This window comes from Danio aesculapii, chromosome 2 (assembly GCF_903798145.1).
Source record: "Danio aesculapii chromosome 2, fDanAes4.1, whole genome shotgun sequence".
Classification (NCBI taxonomy): Eukaryota; Metazoa; Chordata; class Actinopteri; order Cypriniformes; family Danionidae; genus Danio; species Danio aesculapii.
In genome coordinates, this window is record NC_079436.1 from 20389364 (window position 1) to 20413658 (window position 24295).

General features: G+C 33.9%; 1 protein-coding gene across 1 annotated transcript; it reads left to right on the forward strand.

Annotated features, from left to right (window-relative positions):
- The first annotated feature begins 1123 nt into the window (after positions 1-1123).
- Positions 1124-22923, forward strand: fam131aa (family with sequence similarity 131 member Aa). Its single transcript, XM_056466241.1, has 5 exons — positions 1124-1327; positions 11251-11338; positions 11427-11612; positions 17220-17357; positions 20339-22923. Exons 1-5 carry the CDS (start codon positions 1274-1276, stop codon positions 20758-20760), a joined length of 888 nt encoding a protein of 295 aa, XP_056322216.1. The 5' UTR covers positions 1124-1273; the 3' UTR covers positions 20761-22923.
- Positions 22924-24295: the final 1372 nt, after the last annotated feature.

The following is a 24295-nucleotide window of genomic DNA, read 5'->3' on the forward strand; positions in this document are numbered from 1 at the left end:
CATCACATGGGCTCAGGACTACTTTGGTAAATTTTTGTCAAGTACCACAATATAAAGTTACATCCACACAAAATAGTAGCCCTGGGTGTCCAGTGTCCAGAAGCGCGGTCGACTTCTCTGGGCTCAGAGATGGACCATCACACAGTGGAAACATGTACTGTGGCCAGATGAATCAGTATTTCAGATATTTTTTTGTGGGGGAAATGAAAGAAGAAAAGGATTATCCAGGCTGTTAAAAGCAACACGTCCAAAAGCCAGAGTCTGTCATGGTATTGGGTTGTGTCAGTGCCCTTGGCAAAGGTAACTTGCACTTCTGTGATGGCACCAATAATGCTGAAAAAACAGATATTTCGGAGCACAATATGCTGCCTTCCAGGGACACTCATGCATATTTCAACAAGACAATGCAAAACCACATTCAGCACACATTACAAAGTCCTGGCTGTGGAGGAAGAAGATGCAGGTACTTGACTGGCCTGTCTGCTGTCCCGATCTGTCTCCAATAGAGAATGTGTGGCAAGGAAGATCCCGTGCTGTTGCCCACCTTAAAACTTATTTGCAGGAAGAATGAGACAAAATTCTTTTAAGTGTTGTGAAAAGGAAAGGCAACATTACAAAGTGGTAAAGGCTTTACTGATCCAACTTTTTTTGAAATGAGTGGCAGGAACCAAAATTGGAATATGTGTTTATTTTGAAAAATAAATAAATAAATAAATAAATAAATGAAAATCATGTGACACATTAAATAATCGTTGTTGTATTGTCAATAAATAATCACTACTTAATTTTTTTATTTGCGTTTTCCTACTTTTTCTGATTTGGGTTTGTAAAATGTTTCCTACATATTTAGTCTATAAACGCTGCTAGAATGTTATTAATGTTCATTTAAAGTTATTTGAATTATTGTTAACAAGCATTATCATGATCATTTGATCTCTGAATGCTAGGATACGGATTATGAAAACTGCATACCCAAACGCCTCCCCTTTCCCCTTTAGTAGCCTATGGCTATAAATGTTAAAACGGCCTGCCATAGTAAGTAGCACTCACCGCTCGTCGACTCTGTACGTGTGAAAGAGACTCGTGTGTCTTTAAGAGAGCCGCATTACAGGTGGGATGACGCTGTCGGAGAGGCTCGGTGTGGTGGGGACGATGCGTTTGGTGGGTTAACAGCACTCATTTCTGCCCCTGTCTCTGATGCTGAAGAAAAGCTGGTGTCTGTTATTCACGGCCGAAGACGGCGACGCGATTCTTCTCCTCAGACCCGACGCTAATGCTGTATCCATGTGCAATGCTTTTGACAGCTTTACCCCAACTAAATCTAAAGGTACGTGAGGCTTCAGTGGCCAAATGCGCATCGACTTCATCGGTGGTTGTGATTTTGGCGGCTGTAATAACGCATGTGCTTGTTGTTCTGGTGTTGTTCGAATCGCAATAGGCCGTCACGTAGGTACAATGCGCGAATATTATCAGCCTGTTGCCAGGAAACAAACGCGCTGTTGCTGTCACACTGTTGTTTATGAAAATGATCTGCTCGTCAATCAATCGGACAGTCTCGGGGCCGCTGTTGCACTTCGGGCGCTTGTGTCCTGTCGTGTCACCCTCACTTCTGTGATGGGATTCGTATATCAGGGCCCGATTCATCATTGCAAAGCGCTCAATTATTCGCAATTATTTGTGGCATCACTGTCGCGCTGCATTGAAACAGCCGAGCCGATTGATGCTGTATGGAACGATGCTGGCTGTGCCAATCTAACAGTTGATTTGGAGACAAACAGATGGAGGAAAAACAAACCCCGGTAGGTGAGATTTATTTCACCGAGCGCAGTGTCTGCGTGTGTTGTTCATGGTCAATGGGAATTAATGATGCTCAGGGACAGATGATGCTTCACGGTTACCTGTTGCTATAACGACCGGCCCTTATATTGCGTTAACTGCATTGTGTTGCTTTCCATGAACTGAGCTCAGGTGGCCTATTTTAGTCGCCGCAACTACATTTGCTGTTGCGGTTGCTGTAATATATTTGACCTTACGAGGCTAATTGTGTTTATGTATGTTTGTTTGGCACACACACGCCGCTCTAGACGCTGCAGCTCGTTTCTCAAGCAAATCTCAACGCATGACCTCTAATTGTGCATTTCATTTGATTCCTTTAATCTTATACCCCCCTGTGTGAATTAACCATGGTTTGTTATTACTGTTTGTATAACCAGTTATAAATACCATGGTTAAAAGGATTGTTCACCCAAAATTTACTCAATATTTACTCACCCTCGTGTGCTTTTAAACCCTCGTTTTTTGTTGAACACAAAAGAAGATATTTTGGAGAATGATAAAAACCTGTAACCATTGACATCCTTTTAGGAAAAACAAATTCTATGAAGATCAGTGGTTACAGGTTTCCAGCTTTCCAACATATCTTCTTTTGTGTTTAACAGTAGAAAGAAAGTCAAATAGGTTTTAAACATTAGAAGGATGAGTACATGATGACAGAATTGTCACAAATCCCTTTATGCTTTGGCCAGTGTAGCACAGCCATGGTCCATTTGTGGTTTAACTACAATAACCATGTTTTTTATTTGTAGTAAAATCATGTTTGTTTTTTCTTCTGTATTTTTTGCTTTCCTTTTTGTGTAGAAGTACCATGTTTGTTTATCTCTTAATTAAAAATGTACCCAGTGATGTTTAAAACAAAGTACACATTTTTACAAATACCGTGTTCTTTGGAGAGACCATGTTTAACAATTTATAGTAAAACAGTGATTAAATGCTAGCCAGTACTGTAAACCAAATAACCCATACAAAACTACAAAAGCATGGTTACTTCACTTTTACAACAGAGCAATTCCATGCAAATGTCAACCTTGCCAAAAAAAAATTAAGCTTTCATCAAAATATTAAAACCCTTTGTATGTTTTTTTTTGTGTAGGCTTGTATTTTACAGTGCTTTAAAAATACTCAAAAATGTCTCTGTCAATATTTTCAAACTATTATATTTGATTTACCAATGTCACACAAGTGACAATTTCACATCTGTCACATCCATAATGGAGAGATGTCACATCCATAATCAAGCTTTTTTCTCTTAAATGCAAAAATGGTTGACATAAAAACAAAACATTTTTGTTCTAAAGAGAGCCAACTTTTATCATTTTGATTAGCATTATTTTTCTGGGCTGTGCGGTTTGATTCACAGAATTTCTACAAAGTAAATTGTGTATTGTAAATGTGCATACTTTTTTGGTCACATCCATAACGCATGTTTATTTTCCTCATTTAAAATATAAAAAATGTATACAGATTGATATTTTTTTGATCCTATGAATTTGTTGTTTTGGAAATATATACAGATGTTTAAAATAATTTTAACATATACTTTCTCTGTGAATATGTTTTGAGTTTTTACTGGAAATGTCACATCCATAACAATGGAATTGCTCAATAATTAAACCATATATGTATAAATATATATATATATATATATATATATATATATATATATATATATATATATATATATATATATATATATATATATTTTTTTTTTGTAAGGGGCCTGATCTGCATAAATATTTGTAAATTTAATACTGTGAAAACAAAGCCCCATAGTAATGTCATATATTGCTGGTGTTTACCTTTTTTGCTCATATTTATCCCCATTTTTTTGACAGTGCCATAGGAATACCACGGTTGTTTGTTTTTGCATTTATTTTTTGCTAATAATACATGTTGTATACAAAGTGCTAATACAATACCATGTATTTTTATAATTTTTCACCATGGAAATAATATTACATTTTTAAGGGATATTTTGCTAATATTGTGCTTTTAGAAGTTGTACCATGGCAATACCACGTTTGTTTGTTTGCACTCAATGTGTATCTTGAAAATACTATGTTTTTGGATAATGCATCATTAAATGTGTTTTTCATATATCATGTATATTGCTTAAAGCATTACAATGTTAGTTTTAAGACATATTGTAATAATATTTATTTATTTATATATTCAATTATTTAGTGTGTGTATGCACTATGTCAATATTTTTGTTCCATAGTAAATGGCTATTTCTAAAAGCTCTATTGAAATATTTGGAAAGTACCATGCTAATGCTATGTTTCTGGACATAATGCCATAGTAATTCCATGATTCCATGTTGTTGTTATTTTGTTTGTTTGTTTATTTTTGGGGCGGCACGATGGCTGTTGCTTCACAGCAAGAAGGTCACTGGGTCGAGTCCCGGCTGGACCAGTTGGCATTTCTGTTTGTAGTTTGCATGTTCTCCCCGTGTTCCCATGGGTTTCCTCTGGATGCTCTGGTTTCCCCCCAGAGTCCAAAGACATGCGCTATAGTTGAATTGAATAAACTAAATTGGCTTTAGTTTATGAGTGTGTGTGTGTGTGTGTGTGTGTGTGTGTGTGTGTGTGTGTGTGTGTGTGTGTGTGTGAATGAGTGTGTGAATGAGTGTGTATGGGTATTTACCGGTACTGGGTTGCAGCTGGAAGGGCATCTGCTGTGTAAAACATGTGTGAAATAGTTGGCGGTTCATTCCACTGTGGCAATGTCTGAAATAGAGACTAAGCCGAAGGAAAATGAATGAATGAATGAATTAATGAATGTTTGTTTTTGGTCATGTACTGCACCTTTTTAAAAATGTCTTTGAACCGAAATATCTGCTGAATTACATTTTTGAACATAGTATGTAATAATATATTTTATGATTTTTTTGTACATTTAGTTAACCCAAAGCAAACCCTAATTTTATTCAGAAGAGAAAATGCATTGGTAGTAAATAATACACATATATAGCTAAATGTACAATTAACAATAACACATCAAAACACAGTGGAATCTTCCTTTCGTTTTTGGCATTTGGCATATGTATCATTTTAAACCTTGCTAATATTAAATAGTAATAAACTGATCTTGCTAATACTACTTTTTGGACATAACGTGTTGATAATAATGTGTTTTATATTGTACTTCTTAATAATGTTATGTTTATTGTCATTACACAATAAATCATGGTTATAGTTTGTTTTATGTTTTAGACAAATGGACTCATGCCAGTGCTATTATGATACCATGTTTTTTTTAAAAAATGTACTACTGTAGCATAATTTTTGGGGGCATGCATACTAATACTTCGTCTCTATGCATATTACCATAGTATAATCATGTAGTATAATCATAGTATAAACATAGACATAGTATAATTGCGTTATTTTTACAGTGTTCTTGTTACTTGTTGCATGTACTTACTATACTAAAAGCAGTCCATTTTGCATGAGTGCATGTAATAAACGCAAAATTTGTGGAACCAAAGTCCTAAATATTTATTTAGTAAATGTTTTTAATTAATAGTAGCAATTAATTGATAACTAAACTAGTTAATATGAATTAATAAGTATTAGTACTTAGAAGGACATTGTAAAATAAAGAAGGCAGTCTTTTTTTCGATGTTGTACCATGGTAATCCCATGTAGTTTTGTTTGGACATACTATTATAGTTATATTCTTCGGCCAAATCAAGAGAATGTTTTTGATACATTTGTTCATCATAGTATCATAATAATAGCATTTTATACAGCAGCATAGCAGTATTGGTGTTTTCACATTATACCACAGTATTACAGTGTTTTATGATTCAGACATTAAACACTAATGTCTGTGGAGGAAGAAGGACAAAAAAAAAACATTTTGGAAGAGTGTGTGAAAATGTTTCATTCTGAATGACCTGATGAGCAGAGTGTGTTGTTCACTAGCGTCGCACCGAATCATTACCATATCAAAGAAGCAAATGGTATTATTATACAAGACCAGGTTAATAGAGTAAAATAAGCCCTGCTCTTTTGCTTTAGGTTTAATTGACCTCATTACGATCACCGTGGCCCATGTCTGTCTCTCTTTGCTATGACGACTAACCCCAAATCACGCAAGAAATATTTGACCCACATACAGCGCTGATGCATGGCAGGCATCTGGTGCCTCTGCAGTCTTCTTCTCTATAGCGGCTTTTCTTATGGGCTTTAGAGGCCAATCTGACTTAAGCACATCTACCTGCATTCGAGACTTTGACGTCAGGCACGTGCGAGTCATAACCACCTGTGCGATTTACTTTGCGAGGGTGGATTTAGATTAAACGTGCCATGATATGCATGACACAGTGGCCTACTTTTGTTTTGGAGGCTCGTGAATGCTTCGCCTCTCCTGATTGTTTGAAAATAGAAACTTGATATGTGTTTATGAAATGCCTGCAGCATGAGGACTTACTTATCGAGTCTTATTTATTGTTTTGATTCTCAAATTTGTTTTTAATTTCAGTATTCTTTTTTTCATTTGCTATACATTTCAGTTGAGATTTAGGTGGTTTTGTCGATGGTTTTGATAGTTTATTTTTTGTTTTGTAAACATTTTGATAACATTGTTATCTTTTTAGTCTCAATTTTTAGTTTTAGTACACTGTAAAACCCATTAAGTTGAGTTACCTCAAACTGTTTGAGAAAACCGATTGCGACAAACCATTTAAGTTTTGCAACAAAATGGTTTGAGTACTGTAAACTTGTATATATGTGTATGCATATATATATATATATATATATATATATATATATATATATATATATATATATATATATATATATATATATATATATATATATATATATATTTATATATATATATATATATATATATATATATATATATATAAATATGCATACACATATATACAAGTTTACAGTACTCAAACCATTTTGCACCATTTTGCAAAACTTAAATACAACATGAATATATATATATATATATATATATATATATATATATATATATATATATATATATATATATATATATATATATATATATATATATATATATATATATATATATATATATATGAATATATATTTGTGCTGATATTGTCAAATATTAAGAGTAGTTGAGATTTATTCATTTTAGGTTCAGTTATCACATCGGTATGAGTTCAGTTAATAGAACAAATGAAGTCCAAACAACTATACAGCTACTCAAATGATATGATATTGCTTCTAGAATTAGAGTTAAGTTAGTTCAAAAAATATAATTTATTAATTCATAACTCTTTAGGTTTGAGTTCTGCTTAATATAACAATTTTAAGTTATCATAACTCTTTTTTTAATAAGTCCAAGTGACTTTTTTAAGTTAAACTGTATTATTTAATTGAGTGATTTTCACTGTTTTACAGTGTAATTAAAGCTTAGAAGATGTAACAGATCACTCAAAACATGACGTTTGCTGTTTTTTAAAGCTATTTATTTTTAAATGAGCTGAAACAACACTATTCTGGAGTTTTTTTTGTGACGACTTAATTGTTTTATGTTCAATCCAATTAAATTAAAATGAATAAATTAACTCAGTTCCTTTATGTTTATCCAACACAAATAGATTTTTTGGAACCCAGCATTTTTGAATAGTGTACTTCTTGTGTAAACCTCTTAGTAATAAGAATAAATAATAGCTTGAACAGAAATATTGCACATTGTAAAAAATGCAGGGTGATACATAATTCATTCATGTTGTCCCAACACAAATCAATTAAGTTAATATAACAAATTTAAGTGGATTGAAGATTGTAAAGTAAAGTTTTCCCATTCTAAAAGATCCAGAATTAGTAAAAGTAAATATTAGAAAAGTAAATATTTTAGAAGAAAAAAGTTCAACAGACTTATTCATATTAAAGATGAAAAGACATATCATTAAACATACGTAGTTTACATTTTCTTGGCAAATGAAAAAAAGTTCATCCACAGAATTTTTTTTTAGTTTGACTAATGTGATATTAAAAGTTTCCACCACCAGACAAGTGATTATTATGGGTTCTAAGGAGTCATGCAATTTCTGGAATGTCATGGTATTTTAAAAGGTGTTTGCCAGACATTGAGAGTCAGGGAACTTAATATTTTTTGGCCAAGTCATAGAATGGGATTTTTGTTTATCATTTATAATCTTATCCCCTATTTCTCAAAATGCTATTTTTAGATACGACATTTTTTGACATGTTTTGCCTATTGTTATGGTTAAGCTGATTTTTTAGGTGCCACTTTATTCCTTAACCGCTTGTCAATTGGCAGTCATTTAAATCCAACGCAGTCACGCAGGCTGTTTGTATCCGAACAGAAAGTGTTATGTAGCTATAATGATAGCTAGCTAGTTAATATTCTAAATTATTCATAAAAATGTAACCTATGTTAGATAGAACAAGTGGTCACTGACAGAATTAGACGTAGCTAATTAGCTTGTGAGATAATTACTCTTGTTTTGACAATTGTTTAGCCTCTGCAACCAGTATGTAATCATGTATTTAAAGTCTTAGATCTGTATGAATGAACCATTATTTAATGTTTTAATTAGTGATGTATTCGGTTCTTGGCTAATTAAAAAGATTGTCAAGGCCCTTGGATTTAATTAAGCAATTCAGTCTAACTTCCAATACAGCTTTGTTTTGGGATTTAGTCCTGTAACCTAAACAGATGCAGCGTGACATTGATAAAAGATACTTTTTATTTTTGTCCACTTAGTGCCGCTTCTCCCAAGTCATGACATTTTTTTAGTCAGTGAATGTCAAGAAAAGGTTAGCAAATTTGACATTGGGAACCCTGTTATTAACTTTTAAACTATTATTTATTTTGTATTATATATCAGCTTGTTTCTCATTAATTGTTTCATCTTGTTTTAGTTTATCATTCATTATAACATTTTTTTGTATTTTACATTTTTGGTTTGGCCTTTAGTTTTAATCTTAGTTTCAGTTTTTGTTTATGAGAATAACCTTGAAAGGACTGCAAACAGCCGCCTTGTAACTCATCAAACACGTCTATTTTTTATTTAAACTGATGAATGTCACTTGTCAATTCGCATTTCTATCATGTAAGCCATTAATGTTAAATGCCAGGGGTTATTAGCCCCTAGCTGTGGCCAGACTTTTTTTTATTATCAACCTGTGGGCTAATATTATCTGACATGCCAGCGAGTGCCGTTTGCAAATGAACAAGCCACTGGAAGAGTTTTGATTGGCCAAATATGTCTGAGACATAAGCTGCTTTGATTATGTGCGGCTGATCTCTCGCAGCTCATGTGACTAACATATGCTTCAGCTTGGATGAGCGCGAGTGAATTGTCAAAGGGTTAATTGTGGATTTGGCATCTGTTTCTGAGGTGGAGATTGAGTTTGCTCTGGCTAGAGCGTTTGCTTTTATGTTGAGCTCTTGTTCTCTTGTTCTGTATTTGTGTGTTGAGTGGAAACGGCAGCTTTCTGCGATGCGTCCGTACACTGAGAGAGAGAAACACGTGAGGACATGTCAAAAGGTAGGAGGTTTGGGTGGTGATTTATTGATGGGGTCCAATATTGTTCCCCAGCGGGTGTTTAAGTAGGATACTAGCAAAGTGATTGTGTGTGAGACAGGTTTTTGGAGGAAATGTGTTTGTGGTTGTGGTGTTTTTTTATTTTTGTAACGGTACTTTACAACGTTTATTGATTTATGCACACATTTTTATGTTTTCAGTTGTTAAATAAGTAAGATATCTTTTGCTTGAGAGACTAATGTCACTATTAAGATGTAGGTGACACTTTCGTTAGCCACTGTTGGTCAGTGTATTTTATATTATATGATAAGAACTATACTATTACAGTATTACAGTATTTATTCATCTTTGTTAAGGTTAGTTAGTGGCAAGACATTTGTTCACTGTCAGTTCATGTTAACTTATGCTACACTAACTAATGTTACTAATTAGTAAATGATTATTAAATTCTGTTCAATATTCTTCATTGCTTGTTCATGTTAGTTAATATATTGACAAATATTCACTAATGAAACCTTATTGTAAAGCATGTCCAAAATGTAATATATTCCTGAGATATCACGATTATGAAGTTTGACTAATGAATAATTGTCTAAAAATAATTGCAATTGCTCAATTATTGTCTGTTCTGGCGCTTTGATGATGGAAAAAAGGGAGAAGACAAATGTCAATTGCTTTCCATTCAAACAAAAACATTACTGCAAAAACCATTGGTTTTAGCAAACAAAACTTAGAACCTGCCATTTTAACAAGAACCAGCTGAATAAAAAGGAAAATATTCAATATACGAAAATGATCTTTGCTACTGTTGCTGATATATGCTAAATATAGAAGTCTAGCATCTTGTACAAAATCTAATATTTTTTTCAATGAATGATTCAACAATTCACGCATAAAACTTCATGTTTCATTATAGGTGGATCATTTTGGAAAACCCAAAATGTACCCAATGTAACCCATTGGTTACACAACATTTGCCAGCATCAAGTTCCATTAAACAGTGATTTTAATCTTTACCATAAACATCAATGTTTTTATCTGAACTACAAACTGTTATCCCTGTACCTGTGTTATTTAATTGTTATTTAACTGAAAAAGTGTAAAAAACTGAATCTCTCTCGAACAAACACAGATTTGAATGCAGCAATTCGAAGGATTAATAAACATATGCTGATCATTATCATTTACCATTCATGTTGCGCAGGTTTGAATTGAGATCACGATCTTTTAATGTTTAATTGTACAGCTTTATACTGAATACATTAATGCAGGCTCAACAAACAGTGACAGAAAACACCTTTAATTAATAACCTAAAAAAGCATTTATGTATAGGTCCCACCACGACTTCTTCCATCATCATTATAATTTACAGGGAAGCCAAAATTAATCTACATGTTTAAAAAAGTTATTAATCTCTGGGTCGCGTGTGTTCCGAACTTGTGATATATATATCATATATATATATATATATATATATATATATATATATATATATATATATATATATATATATATATATATATATATATATCCTTGAAGAACAGAAAATTCTAAAGAACATCATTAGTTAAGTTTCGAAGTTTAGATTTAGGATCTGAACAATAATAACATGGAATAAAGGTCTTCATATAATGATATTATAATTGATTATGTACTACTATTGTTTTGTTTTAGCTGTATTTACATACTGTTTGAATACAGTTTAAAAATAACAAATATACAGATATAAAGGATTTTGATTCCACCTAAATGAAATAATATATATTTAAAGTAACATCATTCAAGTTAGTTTCTATTTATTTTTATATAACACATTATAGTTTCATGTCTGAGCTTGCATAATATGCTGAATTTCTACATTTGTGTTTAACTTTCATCATCGTTTTGTATTTGGTCTTTTCTGCAGGTTGATGACCCTATTGATATGCTCCCCAAGTCAAGAAAAGCCCTCAGCATCCAGGAAATTGCAGCTCTGGCCAGATCTTCGTTTAATGGTAGCGTGTGAATCACCTGTGTGTTCAGTGTGTGTATAAGTGTGTGCTGGTGACAGACGGAGCTGATCTCTTGGGTTTTGTCTGTCAGGAATCTCTCAGGTGGTGAAGGACCACGTGACTAAACCCACAGCCATGGCTCAGGGTCGTGTGGCTCATCTGATCGAGTGGAAGGGCTGGTCCAAGCCTTTAGACCCTCCGTCTGCAACACTGCAGTCCCACTTCAACTCGTACAGTCATCTGAGTGAAGGAGAACAGGAGGCTCGATTTGCTGCCGGTGAGTCTGTACTGCATAACTCTGGATACACTGTAAAAAGCCATTAGTTACTTTACTTTAAAAAAAGTGAGTAAACCTGCCTTAAAACAAACAAGCTGATTTTACTTTACTTTACTTTTTAATTATGCACATAGTTTGTTTACTTAATAATTAAATACCAATGAGTTTGCTCTCTTTTTTTAAGTAATGTCAACTAATTGCTTTTTACAGTGTAAACCTCTGTCCTGGAGGGACGTTTCTAGCATGTCAAGTAAGACCTTGATTAGCTGGATCAACTGTGTTAAATTAGGGTACCAGGAGCTAAACTGTTCATACAGTGGTCTTCCAGGAGCAGAACTGAACACCACACTGTAAAAGATTTTAAGCCAGTACAAAAAAAAATCCAAATTTCCTTTCTCTTTTTCTTGTTCACTCAACTTTTGAAAACATCAGCTGCACTAACCTAAAATGTTGAACCTAACCTAAAAAGTTGAATGAACAAAAAAAAACTTGTTTGAAAAATGATACTAAGAAAGAATACATTATCAGAACAAACAAACATAGATCAATTGAAAAAAAAAAAAACAACTAAAAGGATTTTGACACAGAATTAGAATATGGAGGATATAACTGCTGAGGACGCGGGTGGTGAGGGTGGTGTTGCGGACGCCGCCCTCTCTATTTGGCCGCCCTAGGCAGCAGCCTAGGTCGCCTCTATGGACGCGCCGGCCCTGTATATACATAACAGTTAAATACAAATTAACAGTCCACATGTGTGAACTAGGTAATTGTGAGATTTAAATTCACTTTAAAAAGTCTTTCTGCAGCTGTTCCTCACATCCCCCCACCCTAAAACATAAATTACAAATGAATAATAGTTTTAAATTACATCAGCATTATTGCAGTAGTGTTTTGTTGTTGTTGTTGTTGTTATTAATAATGACTTTAATACTATTATTGGTGTTATTTTTGTCTTTGTTGTTAGGGTTAGAAATACTGCAACCTTTATTTTTTCAAGTAAGCAGGTCTCAACTCAACTCAAAATAACAAGTTGGCAGAAGATATTTTGGGTGAACTTGCAAAGTTTTGCTCACAAAACTAATCTTTAACTTAAAGAAGAAAATTTTGATTAGGATTAGAATGTATGTTATTAGGAAAGAATGTATGTTAAATTTTAAATTCAACATTGTTAGGGGATGTTCACATATCGCATATGTGGCCATTTCCAATGAGCTTGTGGCATCTGTTATTGCTAGGCAACCATTAACCATTCTCTCAGAGGATGACAAACTGACAAACGATTGCTGAAGCTCTGATACAAGTTGTATTTTTGGAGAAAATTAAAAAGCACTGCAGTGTTTGGGTGCTCTGCGTTTGTCTGAGGTAATTAGTCTAGCGTTAATACTGAAATGTGTATATTCCATACGAAGTATGAAGCTGATTGGTTAGTTCTAGTCACATGACTCGCAGTGCACTTGCGACATTCTGGAAAGTTGAGATGTTTTCAACTAGGTGCACCTAGAAAACATGAGCTTGTTATGCTGCCCCCATGGGAAATAACAGAGTAAAATAAGAAAATGTAAACAGCCTCTTATTCGTCTACCTATTTATATATTACAATATATATATAAAATTCAATTTTAGACCTCACGTATATTATAATATAGAGTTACCACAATTTGCAATTAATTGTAATTGATTTATTTTGAACATTTATTATTGTTGTTATTATTATTATTAATAATAATAATAATAATAATAATAATAATAATGATGTTAATAAAACAGTGCATCTATCTGTCAGTCTATATGCACGTATTACATATGATTTTAACAGTCAGTTCATGTAATTATTTTTAAAAATAATTGTATTATTACATTATTTTAATATAACAATTGTAATACACACTCACACACACAATTATATACTGTTTGTAATGCATTCACATGAATACATATGTTAATCTGAGGTAATCAGAATAAATCATAATTATGTAATAATATAATAGTTTTTATGGTAGGTATACAAGTTATAATTTTACTACTATAAGTTTATACTACTACTAATAAGTATAAGTATTATTATTATTATAATTAGTAGTAATAGGAGTAGTTGTAGTAGTAGTAGTATTAGTAATAGTAGTCGTATTAACATTAGGAGTAGTGTTAGTATTGCAGTAATATATGCAACAGTTGTTGCAGTTGTCAGTCAGCATCTTGATGCAGCTGAAGGCTTTCAGAGTCAGCAGATGGTGTTAAATGAGATTACACAGTCACACAGCTACACCTGCTGATCCTGCATGTCACTTCACTTCATCCTGTCTTCCAGCTCTCCTCCTTTTACTTCACTTTTATACTCTGCCGCATGTTTGGCTGTCATCACTTTCCTGACTGCCGTGCATTTGGCTGCTGAGTTTAGGGTGTACTGTGCCCTCCACCAGCAAAGCAAAGCGACTAGTGGGAAAAAAAAAACTACTTTATTATTTAGCCTTTTGCTCAAAATATGTAAAAGAAAATTCTCAACAAACACATAGCCGTGCGCAAACACACTCACACACAGTACAGTATATAACACAGTGTATAAAGTAAAAAATTACAAATACTCAAATTACTGTAATTGAGTGTTTTTTTCTAAGGAATGCTACTTTACTAAGCAGTTTAACAAATGTGTACTTTTACTTGAGTACATTTTTACTTATTTATCTGTACTTTTACTGTATTATTTTCCTTTAGTCTTTATATGTTTATTTTTAGTAGTCCTGTGATTCCTGCCCAGCTAAATTGTGCATCAAAAAATCAATGCTGTTCAACCCCAAAATGCTTTGTAAATTCAGCAAGAGTGTGTAAGCATTAAAGGTGTTCAAGAAGAACACCCAGACACCCAGAGACTGTTTAGATTGCAAGTGACTAATGAGAAGAGGAAGAATGCTTACTGTATGATGACTGAAATCGCAAAATAACAACAACATGCACTACAGAATGTTACGCTTTCAAATACATGCACAAATTGCATGTATTCTATCAGTGCTGCAGGAGCTTGGTTTCCAACAACATGGTATCTGTTGAACACTCTTAGTTTGTTAGTCAGGGTTCAAAGTGCAGAACTCGAGCATTCACATCATCACAGCTAGATTTTTGCCACTTAGGTCACACAGATCTCACTCCACATGTAAACGCATCAACCTGCTTTCTGTCAGCTTACTTTAGGTGCATATATTAATGTAATGTGTTCTCAGATTAAATGATTCTCACATTTTAAATTTATAATCCATGAATAGCAAATTATCTAAGGTACTCTAAGAAACACCTTTAAACGAAAACGGCACTAATGTAAGCTACATTTTTAATTTTCGGGGTATAAGGTTGAAATCGCGTAATACTCAGTAGTCTTGAGTACTTTTAGAATGGCTGCTTTTTACTTATACTGTGTGAAATGCTTTGCATAATAATGAAGCATTTTTGCAGAAGTAGATGAAGCTGATAGAAAGGCAAAGGCCTGATTGTCAATTTTACTTGAACTCTGCAGCTAAACGTCCTGTCAGCAGAAATGAACACAGAATATGCGCAGTTGAGAAAGTCTTATGCTTTTAATGTTGTGCCGAAAATTTGTAAAAAAAAAAAGAAAAAGAGGACGTATGTATGGGTGCGGCCAATGGAGGGGACTGGAGAATGATTGACAAGTGACGAATTTTACTCAACTCCACCTGTTAATATCAGCTGCGTATTAAAAGCGCGAATCAGGAAATGTAAATTGTTGTGCATCTCCTTAATGTAACTATTGCATTGAGGATACCAGAATTCTGTGAATCAAATTATTCATTTGTATCCAATAAATTACTAATGCTTTTGACATTGAAGAAAAACCCTCTGCTGACCTTTTTTATTGAACATGCATGGAATTGATGAAATATTCCAACATACCCCAATGTCAGGGGACGTTTTTTTTTGCTTGGAAATGCAAATCTGGTTGATGTCAGAACCCAACGTCAAGTCAACGTCAATGTCCAACGTCCAACTTAAAATCAGCCAAATCTCAACGTCCAACCTAAAATCAGCTAAATATCAACATCTAATGATGCTACAGCTTGACGTTGTGAGGCTGTTACCACTATGACGTCTAGCAGACGTTGGATTTTGGTTGCCATACCTGATGAATATATGTCAGTATTGGACATCAATATGACGTTGGTTTAAGATGTTGGTTCGACGTTGGATTTTGGGGACTTTCCAACACAACCTAAAATCAACGAAATATTAAATATTGCTCTTGGAAATCAAAATAAAGTTGTCCTTAGACGCTGACTAGACATAGAATTTAGGTCACATGGCATCACAACCTAAATCTAGCCTAATATTAACGTCTTATGACGTTGGGTGCCTGCTGTAATGGTACTTACTTAACATTACACAACATTACTTGAGTTTGATTTTCAGTATTTTTTCCACCACTGGTTACATGTGTCATCAATATTGGCTATAAATTCATAGAAGCAAAATATTTTTGAAGTAGATTCCCAATCATATTTAACATTTCATGAAATCAATTGTTCCGGTTCTTGATTCTGATTAGCCGTGTTCTGTTGTAAAACACTCTGAACAAAACCTGACTTTAAAACAGCAAAGCGGGTTTTTGGTGCTCCTTAATCGACACCATATAAATTCACTGTAACCCACAGCATCTTGGGGCCTATTGCTTTATTTTAAGAGGTTGAAGAACTTAATGGGTGACAAAATGTAGTTAAGATTTACAAAAATGCGTAGCAGCTATAAGAAAAAGCAAAAACAATAAAATGACTACTTCCACCATCAGGTCATTAATTAAGAAATTCTAGTCAACTGGACGTCTCATGAATCAGCCTGGAAGAGGATGTGGGATTGTCTCATCCCATTGCATTGTTAGGATGATGGTGCAAGTTGCCAGAAAAAACTCCAAAAATCAAATCTGGAGAACTGCAATCAGAAATTCTCCATAACTACAATCCGAGATCACCTACTATACCGGGTTTCAAGAAAAAAATGCCTGTACTCTCATCCAAAACAAACTTATGTTAATATTTTGAGCAGAGAAGGGCTGTTTGATTAATCGAAAAGTAACCAAAATCGACATTCAGAACCTATAATAGGTCAAATTTTTCCAGGACAATTTTTTTCAATTACTTTGCACTACATTGACAATGATTGGAATCTGCGGCAGAGAAAACTCTGACTTGTAAAATGTGAGCACATTTACATCAATGAGCTATAAGGGCAAAAAAAAAAATAATAATTGAGTAAAATAATCATTCATTAATTGTAATCGAGTTAAAATGTTCAATTAATTGAGATTTAGATTTTCGGTCAAATCACCCAGCCTAAAGCAGAGGGTCAATAAGTTAAACAATAAAGACATTTTCCCCATACTCCTTTGCTCATCTTTTCCAAGAGGGCCAATATTAGTGCATGGAACTATACTTAAGTGCTACACAGCCAAACCTCTCAGCAGCACCCTTTTGTTCAATGAGGACAAAAGCCTCATCAGAAAACGTTAACGCCAACGCTGATTAAAAAGAGATTTTGTTGCACTGCTGTCTTTGTAATTAGTGTCTTTGTAAAGTCCAGTGTCATTCAATAGCGTTCCACTTTTTTTAGGTGTGGCGGAGCAGTTTGCTATTGCTGAGGCGAAGCTCCGTGCGTGGACTTCAGTAGATGAGGAGGAGATGGAGGAAGAGTCTTATGAAGAAGATCCTCCTCTAAATCATGAACCCATCACGACTACTCTGAGCTCAGGTGAGCGTGGGAAGAGCCTAGAAACTTCCTTAATGATTAAACATAACAGATACGGATGTTTTGTCTAAGTAAATATCGCTAACACTTTAGGTTGGGTAACAGTTTATAACAAGCTTATAACAAACATGCTTATTATAAATATTTTGGCTGTTTATTAGCATTTATTCTGCATCCCTAATCCTACTCAATACCTAAACTCAACTACTACCTTAATACATATTAATAAGCAGCAACTATTTATTAGTATTTTTACAAGTATTTATTATTTTAAAAGTCTTAGTCAATGGTTTGTTAAAATCAAGAATTGTATCCTAAAATTAAATTAAAGTGTGACCCAAATATCATAGAGAGCTGCATACATAATTACAGAATATTTCTCAAATTTACTCTAATGTGAAATAAATTTTTTTCATAAGCATGGATTTATTAAATTAGGCAAAGATGGTAAAGATATTTATAATGTTACAAAATATTTATGTTTTATTTTAACAGCTACGTATTTCCATTTTATACTTGTTTAAAGTGTCCCTGAAAAAGTGAAGTTGGTTCTGAGAAATACTTGACATTTATTTTATCAAATGCCTCTGGGTTTGATCTTTTGACATTTTATGTCCAGATACATTTTGCAGACTTTGTGTGTTTGTCTTTTCCTCAGATGTCACAACAAATGTTTTTTTTTTATGTGTGTGTGTATTTCTGTTGAACATCAGCAGTTTTGTCTCTATTCATCTCTTCCACACTTTTGTTATTGTGTTTCTGCTAGTCTTAAAAAGAGAGTTCACCCAGAAATGACAATTCGTTGTTAATTGACTCTTCCTCAGGCCATCCACAATCTAGCGAACTATGTTTCTTTAGTAGAACAATAAAGAAGATTTTAGCTGATTCGTAAAAGGCAAACCAACAACTACTGGCAACTACTGGCAAAAAATGTCTGCAAACAATGTTAAATGAAGCAATTGGTCTGTGCAAGAAACTAAACATTATATACAACATTACCACTAGGGCTGCACAATATATTGTTTCAGTGTCGGTATCACAGTAAACACATCTGCAATAGTCACATCGCAGGATCTGCAATGTCGAGCCAGTATTATAATTGACCAGGAGCCACATTTGAAAACACTTAAGGTTTGTGGAGTCGTGGATTGCAATGTATAATCATGAAATTACAAAACATTTATTACAGTGTTCGAACAATACCGTGGCCTTTGGGGGAGCCCACTATTTTTTTTTGTAACGGGGGTGGTGGGGTTTGTCGCTTTGATCTTGAGAGTCCCTTGCCACAATGATGTAAGCTATAAAACACACAGGATCACTCCGGTAAAACATAATCGCGAGTTAGAAAATGAAAGAAACACAGTACCATTGAAAGGTGTTCTGTTTTGTTAAGTTTACCCTGCTTTCAGCTTAATTGTCTAACATGTTTACAGCAATGTCACAGTGTTTAAAAAAAAGAACATTGTATTGGCCTTGTGTATGAAGCAAATAAAACGAAACCAAACGTCACATTATTTGTTTCGGAAAATGTATAAGAAGTGTCTCAAAGTCCACATGAATGCATCTGGCTGTCAGTCTTTGACATGACTGGACTTTGCTCCTCAGCACCCCCACATCTTGATGCTCATGACAAGAATAGCTTGTGTAGTTATGTTTTTTGGTGACGCGGTGGCACAGTGTGTTATTATATATCTGAATATTGCTAGAGTTCCAGAAAATCCTAAAGCGCTGTATATTTTATTTGTACAGTATCGTTGCTCTACTGTATTTCTCAGTTTTTTTGTGATTGGTTTATTAGATATTATGTAGATGAACTGATCCAAAATGATCCAAATATATATAAAAATCATGAATTCTTTTCAAATAGAGCTATTCATTTTATCTGGTCAAATTATACAGTATCAGTATCAATATCAGTATCGCAACACACACTACCGGTCAAAAGTTTGGGGTCCGTGGGATTTTTAAATGTTTTAAAATAAGCTTCTCCTGCTCACCAAGGCTGCATTTATTTCATCAAAAATACAGTACAAATTGTAAAATTGTTAAATGTTATTGAACTATAAAATATCTGTTCAAAATTATTATTATTATTATTATTATTATTATTATTATTATTATTATTATTATTATTAATGGTAATAGTAATAAAAGCAATAATAACTGGAGTAATAAATAAATTTGAAATTACATATTATAAGTAACAAATATATATTTAATAAATAAATATTTAACAATTACATTTTTTTTTTACTTTTTATGAATGCCGGCTTGACGAACAGATTAATTTTATTTAAATTATTAAATAAAATCAATAGTAAAAAAAATGTAAAACTGAGCCCAAACTTTTTACCGGTAATGTATATTATGATATATGTAAAATACAATATTGCAATGTCAGCTTTTTCTAATATTCTGCAGCCCTAATTACTACATTTAATACACCATTTCAGTCTCTGTATAGGATCTACTAAACTACTCAAAACATCACATACATTCTGTATAAATTGGAAGTAGCAGTATGGTGCAGCTTTCTATTGTGCTTCATTCTCTAAGAGTGGCATTGTTATTAAATCAATATTGATATACAGTAGTTATGGAAGCCATTAGATAGATATTAACAGAAGGACCAGCACTATAAATGCAGAAGCAAATGGTCAGACTTTGATTAAAGATTACCAAAACAACCTTTTTTTTCAGTTGATTAACTTGCACAGATTAGTTATTCCCCTGACAATGTGAACTAACAAAATAAATATGTTTAATTTTAATTTTGCAGACTTCGATGTTCTACTGAAGTAAAAATGTAAACATTTAGGATGGCCTGAGGGTGATTAAATCGCCTTCAAATTCCATTACTGCGTGAACCATCTTGTCAATTTCTCCTTTTTTTTGTTACCATCTGTCCTTCATGCCATCTTTCTGTCTGTCTCCATCTTCTGATCCACATCTATAGGTATTCTCACACTTTGCTCCTCCCTCAGACGCTGTATTATCCAATCAGAGGTGCTCGCAGTCAAATCAGACCGAATCGCACACGTCTGAACTCCCTCTCACTCAGACGGACCCCGAAGACCTGCTCAACCCAGACGAAGAGCCAGCGGTGGCCCAGGAGCTCCAGCTTTCAGAAGCAGACGGTGAACAGGCCATGTGTGCGCTTCACAAAGCAGAGCGCAGGCCTCTGTGGAGCAAAGGAGACTCCTGCTACTACTCCACATCCTACTCGGAGTCCGGCCTGTCGCCCGAGGAGGAAGACCAGGACGACAGAGAGGAAGGAGAGGACAACGTGTTTCAGGAAGTCATCCGCTGGTACAGACACTGCCGGAGCATCTCCGACACTTCTGGAGCCCTTTCTTTTGATGAGGAAGAGGAAGAGGAGGAGGAAGAAGAACAGGACAAGCAGTGACGCTGTGCTCTCGCTCGCCCCTTCGTCTCTCTCCCTCTGTAGTGACCCTTCTGTGAAGTGTTTGTCCAGTCTGTTATGCATTCAGAGACCAGGACTCGCTTTTTTTCTTCTCCTACGATTTGTTTAAGGGGTAGTTCTTTCAGAAAGGACAATTCTGCTATCATTTACTCACCATGGTGTTGGTCAAATTTTTTTTCTTTTCTTTTATATAATGCATTACATATATTTGTTTATATCTTAGGGTGAATGGTGGCTCAGTGGTTAGCAGCAAGAAGGTCGCTGGTTCGAGCCCCAGCTGGGTCAGTCGGCATTTCTGTGTGGAGTTTGTATGTTCTCCCCGTGTTACCAAGGGTGTCCTCCAGATGCTCCAGTTTCCCCCAAAGTCCAAAGACATGCGCTATAGGTGAATTGAATAAACTAAATTGTCTGTAGTGTATGTGTGTGAATGAGTGTGTATGGATGTTTCCCAGTACTGGGTTGCAGCTGGAAGGGCATCTGCTGTGTAAAACATATGCGATAGTTGGCGGTTCATACCACTGTGGCGACCCCTGATAATCAGGGACCAAGCAAAAGGAAAATGAATGAATGAACTGAAATTGAAACATAAATAAACAAAATGTCATAGACACACATGCATACACAATTATATACAGTAAATAAATTAGCATGATGGGTGCAAGCTGCTCTTTCTCATACAATGATAGTGAATGGTGACCACGGCTTTCAAGCAAAAATTTTTTACTTTAGTCTGTTTGCCCCTCCGGCTTCAGAAAATGAAGAACATAGTGAACAACCCCCGTGGACCACTTATACTTTAATGGTGCTTTATTCAAGGGCACCATTTGCTTTCATTGAATGGAAATGAGCAGCCCAATTGTTCATCAAAAAATCTTCTTTTGTTCCAACGACAACACAAAGGACAGTTAAGTGATAACAGAAGATGAGTATTTCTGAGAGCTCTACCCCTTCAAACCTTTCCTCTGTTTACCAGCTTCCTCCTGATCCCCATGTCATCGATTTGAATGGAGCGCTGAAGAAAACCACAATACTGTTTCCTCATTCCTGCGGCGAGTAGGACGACAGTGACATTACGCTATCAGTTTGCAGTGAAACGCAGACGTGATGCTCATTACCTGCGCTCTCGGTGTTTTCAACAGCAGCATCTCTGTGAGGATCATGGTTTCAGACGTTTTGTGACCGTTCAAAAGTGACGTGATGCTCATAGTAAAATGTCGTCAATACTTCAGGACTGCGGGTTTCCTGAGGGACGGAAAAAGCCCAGTTGTTTTGTTTTTTTTCTTCTTTGTTTTGGGTTTAGATGTGGCTCTGCAAGTGCTTGTGTGTCTCTGCTTTTGAGGTGCAGGAAGGTTTCTGCTTTGATGGAGCGTCGTGACTATGAATAGAATGTGCCTGTTCTTATATGATCACTGTGTGATGTATATTACCAAACTGTGGAAGCCCATTTCTATTGCGTGAGGGGGGAAAAAGTTATGCTTGGTCATGAAATATTACTCAAAAATACTTTTTTCTGCTTGTTTAAAGCATTTATTTAAAAGGTAACGCTTTATTTTGATGGTCTATTTGAGTATTAGTAGACTGTCAGCTTAATATCTACTAATGCTGCTCTTCAAACGGACATATAACTGACTATATGAAACTTTGCAAGCATATGTCAACTAACCATAACCCCAACCTAACAGTCTACTTATAATCTAATGAGAATTAGTTGGCATGTAGATGCAATGTAACTTAAATTCAACAAATGGACCATCAAAAAAAGTGACCATATAAAATAAGTTGAAACAACACAATTCTTAAGTTGTTTTTAAGACAGTACAGTTGTTTTAAGTTGAATCCACTTCAATTTGTAAAAACGAATAAGTTAACTTAATCGATTTGTGTTGGGACAACATGAAGGATTTGTGTGGAACTACTTTTTTACTGTGTGTGACATAACCTTTATCTTAAATATGAATTCAATTCCTGCATGCATTTGAATTTTACAAATAATCATCATGTTTTATGTCAATTATCAGATAAAAAGTGAAGATTTTTAGATGAAAAGTCAGTCGTTCTTATGAGATGGAGACATAATTATGGTTAAAAATTAAACTTGTGAGATAAAAAGTTATTACTTTTTAAGATGAAAAGTCTGTTATTGGATAGTAATTATGAAGTAAGATGAAATCTGTTAATTAACAGTTTATATATTTTTGTGATTTTTTTCCATTTAATTATGGTTATAATTTGAATTATGGGACCTTGATCTCTGCTTTGTCAACTTTTGATTTTGAAAATTCAACTCAAAGTGACTTTTACTGACATTTTAAACATCTTAAACATTCACTGAAACAATTTATTGTACACTGTAATTTTATTTATTTATCACTGTAAAGTTAATTCTAATCATTTGAAAAGAGTTTTGAACTCAGTGTTGAAGTTAATTAAATACCTCTTTACTTCAACTTAAATGGATTAAGTTCACAGTACTCATATAGATTAGCTTTTTAACTCAAATGGTTTGTTGTAATCGGTTTCCTCAAACTGTTTGAGTTACATTAACTTTTTTGGCTTTACAGTGTATAAGAAGTAATATATAGCGAATTAAGTCTATAAAACAACAGAAAAAAGTACTGCCAGATTATTACCAGGTCTTTTCATCGTAATTTACAACCATGCGGACAATGTGCACTTCAAACTATTGAAAATGTCAATAAAAGTCACTATTTCAAACTTTTCAACATTAAAAGTTGTTGGAGGAAATATCAAGGTCCCATACTGAAATTCAAAAGCATCAATAAATACATTTTAAAAACATGAATCGCAAAACATGTAAAACTTTAATTCATTTACAAATATTTTTTTACACAGTATAAGCAAATGCACTGAGTGACATTAGCTTGAATTAAAATGCCGAAATGATTCAATAAAGTTATGACCATTCTTAGGAATCAAATAAATATCTCAAGATTGACATCCAGTTTTAATTCACAAAGTAAGTTATTAAAAAGTCCTACTGAAAATATGTACAAACACACGCACATCACTTCAAATGGGTGCTCAGCCAAACAGCAAAAAGTACAAATATATACAGTTGGAGTCAGAATTATTAAACCCCCTTTGAATTTTTTTCTTTTTTCAATATTTCCCAAATGATGTTTAACAGAGCAATGAAATTTTCATAGTATGTCTGATAATTTTTTTTGTTCTGGAGAAAGTCTTATTTGTTTTATTTTGGCTAGAATAAAAGCAGTTTTTAATTTTTTAAAAAACATTTTAGGGTCAAAATTATTAGCCCCTTTTAGCTATATATTTTTCGATAGCCTACAGAAGAAATCATCATTAAACAATAACTTGCCTAATTACCCTAACCTGCCTAGTTAACCTAATTAAACTATTTAAGCCTTTAAATGTCACTTTAAGCTCTATAGAAGTGTCTTGAAAAATTTCTAGTAAAATATTATTTACTGTCATCATGGTAAAGATAAAATAAATCAGTTATTAGAAATTAGTTATTAAAGCTATTATGTTTAGA